General features: G+C 39.1%; 1 protein-coding gene across 1 annotated transcript in view; it reads left to right on the top strand.

Moving 5' to 3' along the window:
- The window catches only part of LOC126548174 (uncharacterized), a 71,714-nt gene that overhangs the window by 16,977 nt on the left and 42,124 nt on the right, over positions 1-12,613 (top strand). Inside the window, exons 11-15 of the mRNA XM_050196303.2 lie at positions 4,564-4,677; positions 6,681-6,815; positions 7,067-7,132; positions 7,243-7,320; positions 7,548-7,714. Of these exons, the coding sequence (XP_050052260.2) occupies positions 4,564-4,677; positions 6,681-6,815; positions 7,067-7,132; positions 7,243-7,320; positions 7,548-7,714 (560 nt within the window). The remainder of the gene's footprint in view (positions 1-4,563; positions 4,678-6,680; positions 6,816-7,066; positions 7,133-7,242; positions 7,321-7,547; positions 7,715-12,613) is intronic.

Below are 12,613 nucleotides of genomic sequence, written 5' to 3'. Positions count from 1 at the left end.
TTCACAATGTAGGCAGGTCAGTGCTCAAGGCATGTTCACTTAGTAGAAATCGTGAGACTAGCACCAGTTTTAAGATGTTTGTCCTCAAACTCTATGTCACAAAATACATTGGTCTTCCACTTCGCTTCATCCCACATTACATGAAGGAGGGTTTTTGGGAAAATGTTAACTGAAAAGCCAATACATTTCCCACAAGTAGGCAGGTATACCTCAGAACCGGAGTGCAGACACTTCCTAAGTGGGCACACTTTGGCCACTGGCCTGCCTCAACTCTACAGTTCGAATACATGCCCCCTAAACTAGTTAATTGAAACTAATTAGCAAATCACTTCAATTAATTAGTTATTCTTGCACACTCACTGACATTCGCTGTCATTAGTAATGTAGTGCCAAAAAGACAGGTGTTATCTCCATACACACTCTAATATTATGGTTTTTGCCTTTTGAAGCACACTGTATTTAATTAGTTACTGTCATGGCTTTAAGGCAATCGTATCAGAGGCATCACACCATGCGGGAAATGCAAATAGTTAATTGTATTTGAGGTTCACAATCCGGCCTGTAACTCAAAATGACACTGAGGGTACAACTTCCATCTCAACGATTAGATTGAAATCATGTTTAGGGGATGTCGATGGTGGCCACTAAAGGTTCAGGTGCGATCTTTTGAAAGAACCTCAACCTATAAAATTTTTTCCCAAGAAATCGTACTGATCACCTTTTGTGAAATAGCCCTTGTTCCAATGCCATCCACCTCTAATCTCTCACTAATTTTTTATAAAAGTGCAGCCATCAAAGTTAGTAAAGCATGAAACTTGAATTGCAATGACTTAGGAAGCTTTTTTACAATATTGCCACAGTATTGTCAGGTAGGTGTTTCCAAAGGGTGACTGTGTCAGGAAAGAATTAATTGAGCATCGCAGATGTGCTGCCTTTGAAAGGTGTTATGGGATAACTGGGGTTGATATGGGGTAATGTTCTTAATGGTTGCTTTAACAGCAGGTGTCATGACTATTGATTATAATAGAAGGCATGTAAAAGCCACAGTCGTGAAGCATAACAGCATGAAGCGAGGGATGGAAGGTTAGGTTATTGTTTTAGGAACGTAACAGTGATTTCTCTAGAATATTTCAATCTGATAAAACAAACTGCAAGGTCAGGTGTGAGATAAGCTTGAGCCAGGTGCCAAATGGAATATGCGTACTGTAGTTTCAGTACGACAAACATTCTGCACACTAATTCTTTAACTATCGGAGATGCATTCTTCAAGTTGAGTTTTATGGAGCAGAGTGCACAGTGAACTCGAGCAGATGGTTTCCATGTGAGTCGTCCGTGATGCGGATGATGCTTTCATGGAGCTTTCTAGTTATCTTTTGAGTGAAAATATAAATGACGCTGAGGTCAGTGACTTAAGCCTGATGCCTATGTCTGGGAGTTGCTTTTACATTCTATAAGCCATTGTCAAATTCACCTTGGAAGCCTCTTAGAAGCTGCTAGTACTGGTAAACCAGCGTACCTCGTTTGAATATTGCATGCTGATCTGTCAATTCCCTCCTGTGCAAAAGCATGCTCCTTCCATAGGTTTCTTCAATAGTGTAGGAAGGGCCAGGAAAAGTGAGCATAATAATTTGTTTCAGAACTGGTTACTCACTAATGTCCCTCATTTGACCATGCAATGGATGATTTATTTGTTCGTGCAAGCATGCTTAACAATCAACTGCTTTGGTACTTGCTTGTATGGTGTGGTTCTTTTTTCATAAGCAGGTGGAATTAGTAAGATGCTTATAGTTCAGGGTGTGCAAGTATGTGCAGCTTTTGAATAACAAATCCAAAATTGTCCTATTTTATTCAGTAATCAAATCAAAGAGTTGCTATTGCAAATTCAAATATTTTTCTAATAGATTTTGAATTTTTTGCATGTCAGCTAACCATGATCAAATGTAAAATGTAAGTGAAAATTCAGCCACGTTCATTATGGAGATAGCTGAAATAAAACAAATGCAGTAGAGCACCCTGCATCATTTAGGGAGCTAGATTTTTTTTTGCCTAAACCGCAATGATTCACTTAAATTTCACTCAAACAGCATTCAGCCGCCGGCACTGTTTGGTAAAATTTATTTGCCTGAACCTGTGCATTCTCTTGGGATTAACTGTGAATACAATTAATTATATAATGTCATTTAATATAATAGTGACATCATCTGCCGTAACCATTCTAACTAGAAATAAAATACTGCTGTCACTACAGGTGAGGTGGGTGGTGTTGGTCACCACATGTGGCCTAGGCCACTGAGCCAGACGGCAGTGGAGGAAGTGAACCAGGCGAGCGCTAACCAAGGAAAAATTGTTTATTGTTTGCGCCACTCATACATATCGGCATGTATCATTCATATGTCTACGGCGATAGGCAGAAGAGAATCGTAAGCTCGACACAGCAAGGTGAATTTCCGATTTAGTCCTGGTAGTATGCACAGATGCTAACTGACCGACAATACTGCCTTTTTAAGCATCGTTCTGATAATTCATGACCATGTATTCTTTGAAGAGTCCTCAATATGCAAGGGTGCTGTATATTTGTTCCAGATACTCGGTTTGCGCTTCAAATAAAGCATGCTTCATAGCGTGTGGCATAATGACAGAAGCTTGCTAGGTGGGATGTGAACATTATTTTATATCAATGGCAAAAAAAGCTGAATAATATTAAAAAACGATTTGAAAAGTATTTGGTATTCAATCCGGTTCACTTGCGGTGCTTTTCCATTTGTATTCAATTGTTTCGCAAAAATTATTACATATTTGCACACCTCTACATTTAATCACTGCAATCTATATGTCTTAACCGTGTTCTATTCAAGAAATGTCCTGTCAAACTAGCGCTTGTCACACTAGCCTACTTTGGTGTAGCCAGTGGCCTGGCATGCACAATCTAATGGATGCCTTTTTACCACATCCAGCATTCCTCTCCCCAATCTGCAACCTCTGGTCCTCTTTCTATGAATAAAGGACTTTATTATTATTATTATTATTATTATTATTATTATTATTATTATTATTATTATTATTATTATTATTATTATTATTATTATTATTATTGTTGTTGTTGTTGTTGTTGTTGTTGTTGTTGTTGTTGTTGTTGTTGTTGTTGTTGTTGTTGTTGTTGTTGTTGTTGTTGTGTTATTTAAGGAAAGCACAAGTTTTGATGATTATGTCATCTGGAATAATGGGGGCAGCACTATTTTGAATCAGTAACTTTTGGCATGTAGGTCACCTGTGATCAACCCTGCATGCAGCATGCATTTTCTCAGTGTTTTGACAGTTAACAATTGGATACTGCACTTCTTCTCTACCAGAAATTCTTCATGCAGTTTGCAATCAGGTAAAACAATAATTTTTCAGCCATGTTGATTTTTTCACAGTCGCTGCTTCCACACAACAGGAAACATGCATTTTTGCTACTCCACAGGATGATAGCCTCCATTGCCCACTAGTGATGCACACTGCAGTAAATATGTTAGCTACTATGCCTAATGTGACAAGATTCCTTTGACACCAAAGTGAAACAGGGAGGGGGGTGAGGTCAAGATTCAACGTTTATTTCCTTTTATATATATGAAAGGAAACCCTTTTCGAAGCTCTTCAGTAAATTTGCACTGGCATTTTGTCATTATGCCACGTGCTTCCGATACAGCATGCATGAAGAGCAAAACGACATGAGGACAGCATGGTCAGTATGCTTTGCTGCAGGTTGTCAGACAATGCATTGAGAAGTCCATTGTAACTGGATCAAGACTGCATACGAGTCATTAGTGGTGGGGCATTCTAGGAGGATAGAGATTGCATAACGGTTCAGAAAGTGAACTGTTTGCTTTTTGAATGCATACTCTATTTCGAAACGTTATAAGACCTTAGGTGCTGCTGCCTCACTTCTGCCAGCGTTTCACTTTGCCACTTGCCTTTCGAGTCATTTTGAAAGTGGTACCACCACACCCGAAAGTGTACAGCCGATTCAGCTTCACTAAGGCAAGCATTTTGGAACACTTCAGGGTCCCGAGAGACCAAAGTGGGACAATACACTGTCCCTCGTGTAAGTTACGGGGCAGCGAGACAATGGTGTTAAAAGCAGGATGGGTCTCGCCTAAACCGGGACTTCTGGTCACCCTATGTTGTTGTATGTAGTGGAAAACCTTCATATGAAAAACCATGCATGAGCTGGAAACAAAGTGCACTAATTTTCTGCGAATGCGTAGTCGCCCTTTTTGGTCTTTTCAGTAAAAAGCTCTAGAAGTTTAATAACAAAAATGTTTATTTGCCATTGACTTTATCTAAATTACACAAAAGGGCTTGACAGTACACATCCCTTATAACAAACTATGATAGTAGGGCAGGAGGCATTCTTACAGTATTAGCAGTGTGTATTGATAACAATGATAAATGCTGTGCTATAATGTTCTTAATGGTTACTGTTTCTGTGTGCATTGTTAGCAAAGCTTTTGTATACTTTGTTTCAGTCTACATACAGGGCTTTCTATCGATCTCATCGCAGTGTGTTTTTGTTTCTTTCAGTGGTTTGGAAACCTTGTCACAATGAAATGGTGGGATGATTTATGGTTGAATGAAGGATTTGCGACTTATAGCTCACACAAAGGAATCGAACTCGTTGAGCCTACATGGGATGCAGTAAGTCAAATAAATAAGCATTTTTTATAATTCATAAAAACAAATGAACAGTTCTTAATTCAATATACCAGTTGTTGTAGAAACTAAAAAGGTGCGTCAAACACACAAACACAGAACTTTCAACAAACTTATGTGCACTGTAACTGAGCTGCCCAGAATATGTTTTGTTTCTTTCTGAAAATTATTTGGAACCTCTTTATGGTGAAACCACATATATTGAATATGCCACTGTAATTAACAAAAACACTGGTCCCAACTTATTCCCCATAGATTTCAGCATATTTTTTTCTTGAATTTCTAAAGAAATGACCATGGTGAAGAAACAGATAGAGTTAAGCAAAAATAACAAAACAATGGATTGTTAATTATAACTGCAACATCAATTTTTGTCCTTGCTGGTAAGATAATTCGTGAGCATTAAATTTTTGTTTTTGCTTGCACCTATGATATGAAAGCTGTATCCACTTCATGAAGGAATCATCCATTTAAAGATAGTGCAGTACTTACTCCACTCTATTCAACTCAACCAGGAGCACATAGACCTTACTAAGCTCACAAGTGTTGACCTGCTGAGAGCCATCCGCTAAAGTGCAGTTTCCTGGAATAATGCTTTGCAGCAGACCATGTTCGCACGCCACCAAAAAGTTGGAGACTTCATCCCTGATGTTGCTGCATGTGACTGTATGGGAAGGTGTGATAGACATGCAAGATTTTGAGCTACGTTCCGTTGTCATGCGTACTAAGGTTTAATGTAGCTTTTATTTATTCAATTTATTTACGTCATACCCACAGCGCCTCATGACATCAAAGTTGGACACGCACGCACGCACACACACACACACACACACACACACGCACACACGCACACACGCACACACACACACACACACACACACACACACAGAGAGAGAGAGAGAGAGAGAAAAGTTATGCATACAGGCCCAGGGCAGGGTGGTAGCAAGCACAAGCAGCAAAGAAAAGGTTGTGTATTCATATATATATATATATATATATATATATATATATATAATAGTTGCAAGCAACATCTTCACGATCAATCATGACAGATGAACAGACTCTAGTGCTTTAGTAAAAATGTATACAGCAATAAATTCACAATTTAAGCTCACTAATATAGCAAGGAAATATAAGTTAGTACTGAACGAAAGCTTACTGCATACTAACAGCTATAAACACAAATAAATCACAAGAAAGCCTAATAAATACAGTAGGGATCGCAGGGAACAGCACGAATGCTCAATGACTCAAATGATATAAAATGTTCTTAAAACTTTATATACCGTAGTGTGACAGCAAAGGCCAACAACCAACATGTTGTCAGATGACATATGCAATGAAATCTTTACTACATATACTGTCACCCAATATCACTTGAGAGATGAAGATGATCTGACTGAGCACAGATACAACCACTTGATCACATAAGATTGGGGAAGATGAGTAAATCTCTTGCACAGCTTGAGACGTATCTGCTAAGACAGAAAGCAGTGTCAAGGCTAAAAACAATGTACAGACATCAATAGTTATTTAGTTAAAGAGTACTGAATTTCAGATTCAGTACTGTTTAATTATAGCTGAAATAATGGGCCCATCTACACTACATAACAAAGAATAAAATTGTTTATTGCAAGCTTCTCAAAGTTTAAATGGATGAAAGGGTGAACTACTCTTATGGTGAAAACACTCATATATAGTGAAACAATACAATCAACTTCACTTTAATGAGGTTCTACTTTATATCAAAGCCAATTAACACAAAAATTGATCATAATATTTATGTACTAAAAACATTATTAAATAAGCCCTGTTCTTCTGTCACTTAAGCAAATTCATTATTTGGCTAAGTTGAAGGTCACTGTGTTGTATGCAAACTCTGAGAAGTATTGATTAAAAACTTTATTTCATACTCCTGTCTTTGTGATAAGGAAGAGCAAGATTTTGAATTAGTAAACAGTCATATAACAATTTGTACATTCATGCAGGAGACACAGTTTCTGTTGAAGCTAATATCAGGGGTCCTTGAAAAAGATGCAGTCTTAAGTTCCCATCCGATTGTTATGCCAGTCACCCAGCCAAGCGACATCACGGAGATATTTGATGTTATATCCTACAGCAAGGTATGTTCTTCCATTCTATAGGTGGAAGGGAAAAAATTTTCACCCACCCGACCGTACCATGAAGGTACAAATGAAACCCATATACGGTAGGTTTGTTTTGTAGCTTCGTGCTACAGTCGGGTGGATGACAATTTTTCCTTTTCATGAACTTTCCTCCACCTTGCGGACTTCTGCAGAACTGACTTGCGAAATCATTCTATAGGTCATTACTCAGTTATATACGAATTTGGGAGCATTGTAATTTTTTTCAGGGGTCAGCTGTTATCAGAATGCTGGAATCCTTTATGGGGACAGGAGACTTCATACGAGGACTTCAGGTATCAATATTGTATCTTCATGCTAATGAATACATTGTTTACTGTTTATGACATCACAAATATATGTACATGTAATGATGCATATCTTTCATTTTGTTTCAAATATGTAGAATTACCTAAAAGGTCGAAAGCGCAGCAGTGCTGTAACACTGGATTTATGGAAAGCATTGGAAAGTGTTTCATCAAAAGTGAGTACCAGTGACTTATTGTTACCACCCGTAATACCAACAACCTAGTTTTAAAAAAAGAGCGTTTGCACTGTACAGTAACTTAACTGGTGTTCGTTCATTTTGATTAATGCCAATTATATGTCTTGTACAACATGGCAAAATTGCTTTTTCTACAGGTACATTTTTATTATGTTAAATTGTATGAGTTACATTCAATACAGGAAGAAAAATTGTTATCTTTTCAGCATCAACACATAACTACCATCATGAACACTTGGACAAGACAGATGGGCTACCCATGTGTGTCAGTCAGACGGCTGCATAGCAACTTTAGCCAGTATGAAGTCGTCCAGCAGAGGTTTCTGTTGAACCCCGATGATGCAGCGAATCTCACCAATGATTCACCATTCAGGTTTGTATGTCTACAAATTCAATTGAATAGCTTCAAACAGGCATCTGTAAAGTTATCAATTAAATATCTCATGTAACCTATGAAATAGCGTATGAGTGTTTGTCTCTTCTGGGCTAAACATAAGTTATCTGCAGTGAATCTCTTTTTACATTATATGAACATTAAATAGTACTGTATTTGCAAAAATACAATGCCATAACAACCTTTTTCAATTGGAAAAATAACTTTTAGAAGCAGTATTAGAGACCTTTAGCATGTCCGCTGTTCCATTAAGCGCAGGCAAATCGGGCCGTATACTGGATGAGGTGGGGGCACAAACGCGAGTTGACTGTACGGTGCACCCCACTTATGTTTGTACCACCACCCATGTGGCAAAACGCCCAGTCCACCTACACTTAGTGGAATGCCGAACACGCAAAAACTCTCTATTTGTTTATACAATGAACTAACAATGTGTAGTGCAACTGCAGCCATAGGCTTCAAATACTATAACATTGTAGTCCAGCATTATGTGACATCTGTTGAAGTAATGTTCAGTTGCATGCAGCCAAATGTGCATGCACCAGAGCCTGCTCTGGTATGCATCTTGGTGTTGAATCGCACACTGTGCTATACTGGAACATTCCTGCTGGCCCTTGGGGCCAGATGCTAAGTTCTTTTGGGGCAGCATTCCTTGCACAGATGATCCCAGGTGGGCACATACAAGGTGTGTTCAAAAAGCATTGAACCTTCTTTCCCACGTAAACCAATGAAGTGCAGGAGGCTTCCTTCAGTGGAGATATGGAAGGGACATTCGTGCGCATGTGTGATTTTTTTTCCGCCTGCAGAAAGCTTCAGTTGCTGGAAGTCAGCCTATGAGTGAGGACATGTAGTGAGTGCTTGTCAGATTCCTCTAAGTTGTAAGATGACAGAACAACATGAGCAGCAATATTGCATCAAATATTGCCAAAAGCTTGGTGATAGTCAAGTGTAAACTATGCACAAGATTCAATGGGCTTTCGGGGACAATGCCATGAGCACCTCACAAATAAAGGAGTAGTACAACCACTTCAGAGATGCCTCGACATCAGTGGACAGCGAACCGCGTTCAGACAGACCCTCAACAAGCTGAAATAAGAATGTCATTGAGCAAGTGCATACTTTGATCATGAAGGACCGTCGCAGGACAGTCCGAGAACTTGCGAACGAGATAGGAGTAACCATTGTATCAGTACATTAAATTTTAACCGAGGGTTTGTGCATGGAGATATTGTCCACAAAATTTGTACCAAAGCTACTAACAATGTAGCAGAAGCAATTCTGTCTGGAAATCACACGGAACCTGCCGGACAATGCAAACAGTAATCCCAACTTTCCGAACACCATGGTCACAGGCGATGAGTCATAGGTTTACTGGTATGACTCAGAAACCAAGATGCAGTCCTCAAAGTGAAAATATCCAACATCCCCAAGGCCAAAAAAGCACGGCAGGTCTGCAGCAATTTCAAGGTCATGTTGACCATTTCCTTCAACTCCCATGGGGTGGTGCATCATGAGTACGCACCAGAAGGCCAAACCATCTCAAAGGAATACTACCAGGTCTTTCATCGCCTTCGAGATGCTGTGTGGCGCAAGCGACCAGATGTGTGGGCAGCAAAAGCTTGGCAGCTCCATCATGATAACGCACCCGCCCATTCTGCACATCTGATTCAGACTTTCTTCGCCAAACTCAACATTCCTGTGGTTCATCCGGCCCCCCTACTCCCCTGGCAGGGCTCCATGTGACTTTTGTCTATTTCCCAGGCTGAAAATGTCGCTGAAAGAAACCCGATTTAAGTCAAGAGAAGACATCATGCGGAATACAACGGCCCCGCTGATCACCATTCCAAATGACGCTTTCCAGAAGGGTTTCAAACAATGGCGGGAGTGCTGGGAGAAGTGTGCGCATTACCAAGGAGACCACCTTGAGCAGGATTACGGTTTTGAACCTCCTAGTCATTAAATGTATTTCTGCTGACCAAAGGTTTGATACTTTTTGAACACACCTCGTACTATGGAAGCAGATCACAGAGGTTTTTACCTCCTGATCAGTGCCCTCGCACAGGCTCATTATGGCTCTGTGTACAACATGAAGTGCTTTCTGAAGCTACTTAATTAAACACGAACAAACAAATTATTAAATAAATGTATGTAAATATGATTTCCTTACTTTAATTATTTCATGTACAGCGCCCCAGCAATTGAAATGCGATACTCGGACCGCAAGGTTGTCTGTCCTTCTTGCACCACTGATGAGTGCTGGGTGATCACTGAGCGACTGAATGCAGTCGGACTGAATCACAAAGGCACAGTGCATCACAAAAGCACTTTTGATTTTATACGAAAATGCATCCTATCGGTGTCCCGAGCCCCCACTGGTGGCACAAGAAGTTCCGGCAGCCACGCACTTTGAGCATCTTGTTCCATTTGCTGATCACTGTACTTGGCACATGAAACTGCATCGTGCAGCTTAAAAATCATATGCAGCTGAGAAAAAAGTGCTGTGACAGTCATGCAGTAATTTATGAACTAAATTCGCTTACATTTGGTGAGTTCTGGTATTTTGAGAACTCTTAATTTTTTTATCTTTGCTAGTTGCTTACCGGTGGTTTCTTGTTTTGTTTTTATATCATTTGTATTTTCTGCTCTTGCAATATCTTTGCTGCAGTTTGTATGCGTATGCCGGGTGTTTCAGCAAACACTCAAAAATTTTAAATAATTGCCTGTGGCAGATAGCACAATTCTACTCCATGAGCTGGTCTCTTCGAAGAGGCACACATTACTTGCACAAAAAATTTGAATTCATAATTGACTAATGAACAAAAATCACTAATTATGTGTTAAACTAATTACATTATGACACATATTGCAATTTATAAGTTCTAGCCAGGAAGTTGGCAAGGCTTCACTTGAAACGAATTCTCAGGATGACACCTGTTTCAACATATTAATTCCCAAACAATGCGGAGAAATGCATTTCCATTCCAGTTACTGTTGTGCTTCAATGCATAAAACGACGCTGTGTTAAGAAAGTAAATGGAAATAGAATGCACTTTTACCTCACGTTTGACGGTGCATATATCGTAAATGGTGTCATCCACACAATTCTTTTCAAGTGGATATGCCTTGCAGTCTCACCCACTAGAATTTGTAAATTGCAATATGTGCCATAAGGCAATTAGTGAAACAGTTAATTTGTGATTTTTGTGGCTTACTCGATTAGGCATTTAAATTTTTTGTGCAAGTAATGTCCGCCTCTTTGAGTAGACCAGCTCATGGACTAAAGCTGTGCAATCTGCCACAGGCAAGTTTTAAAAAAAAATTGAAAGTGTTCGCTGAAACACTGTATTTGTGTGTGTGCTGTACCAGGCAATTTATTTAGCAGAAACTGATTTTTTAAGAGAAAAATGTAACTGCTGCAATGGGGATTTTTTTGCTACTTGTCCCTTCAGTGTGGCATGCAACAGATGGACTTGTAGCCACCAAAGTCCATTCATTAATTCATAGAAATTGGTTAATTAACTTTTTAAGCTTATGTTGCAATGGTAGCATTGCATGGGGTGCCACGGGATACTGAAGCAATTGATGCAACTTTTTTAAAATTTATTCATTGGCGAGATATCGACATATATTTACCTTTTTCTACTGCTATTCTGATATATGGCATTCAAAGAGTGCCAGGACTGCTGCCCATGTTATGATTAATGCCAATGGCTATACTGTTTGTGTGCGCCTTTTATCTCGCAAAATTCATCTATCAGTGATGGAGCATCACTTGCAGTAAAAGCATGTGCTGATAGATTGAATGCCTTGGTAGGCCTTTACAGTAAGCTGCTTTGAGTCACGACAGTGTCAAGTATCATGTTGGGAGCATGTTGAGTGCTCATTGTGTGTCCAGCTTTAGAAATGGATGAGAAAATGTTAATTATTGTGGACAAACGTCTCAATGGATGGTGCTAAAAAAGTTGCGTAAATAGCTCTAGCATCCTGTGGCACTGCAACACTGCCATTGCTACATGCTCCTTAAAAGCACTAAGTTGATTAACTAATCAATTTCATTTAATTAATGAACTGCAATGGCTACTTGCCAATCTAGTCTAGCCCACTGCACTGAAGGGACAAAAAGTAGTGGAGGAAACATCCTCGCAGTGGTTAAATCATTTTCAAGAAAAGATCTCTTACCACTAAAAAAATCCTGATATAATGTATACAGCACGTTCAAAGTTAGAGTCTCAGTAATTTTCATAAATTGCTAGGCTAGCTACACAAATGCGGCTTGCACAGGTGATATATGCAATTTGGCAGACAAAATTAAAGCAAACAAGCAGAGCCAGTAAGTACAAGATTAAAAAAAATTCTTATTTAACATTTCCTATTTTCAAGATGCATGTCAAGATAGTACTATGTGTTTATATAAACCAGAAAGATAATAGGATTCGAGGGGCTCTATTTTTTGTTACTTACAACTATAGGAAGAAAACAGACTATGAATCCAGTAAAGCATAGGGGAAGTTATGTGATATAGATATGTTGAAATAATAAGGAAATTTGGGAAGTGAAAGTCGATCAAAAGACAACTTGCCACCAGTGGGTGCCAAAATTGAAGCTTTTCCTGACTCTTTTCTTCATGTGAGCCTTTATTAAAACAAAAACTTACAGACAGTCATATTTTAAGGCAGCTGCTATTTCGTTTGATTCTTCTACAACACTTGTGTTCCACAATTTTCATCATCAAATCTAACACTCGGTATGCTAATTTCGCATTGAGGGGTAAGAGTATCGGCACAAAGACACAACTCCTATGACACAGTTTATTGCATACAGCAAGCCGTTCTAGAAGTGGGGTGCAGGTGATAACAGCTCATTGCCTGTTCTCAGCTG

Source organism: Dermacentor andersoni, chromosome 1, assembly GCF_023375885.2.
Source record: "Dermacentor andersoni chromosome 1, qqDerAnde1_hic_scaffold, whole genome shotgun sequence".
Lineage (NCBI taxonomy): Eukaryota > Metazoa > Arthropoda > Arachnida > Ixodida > Ixodidae > Dermacentor > Dermacentor andersoni.
Note: the sequence above shows the minus strand (reverse complement) of the source record. Positions and strands in the feature narration are given on the sequence as shown.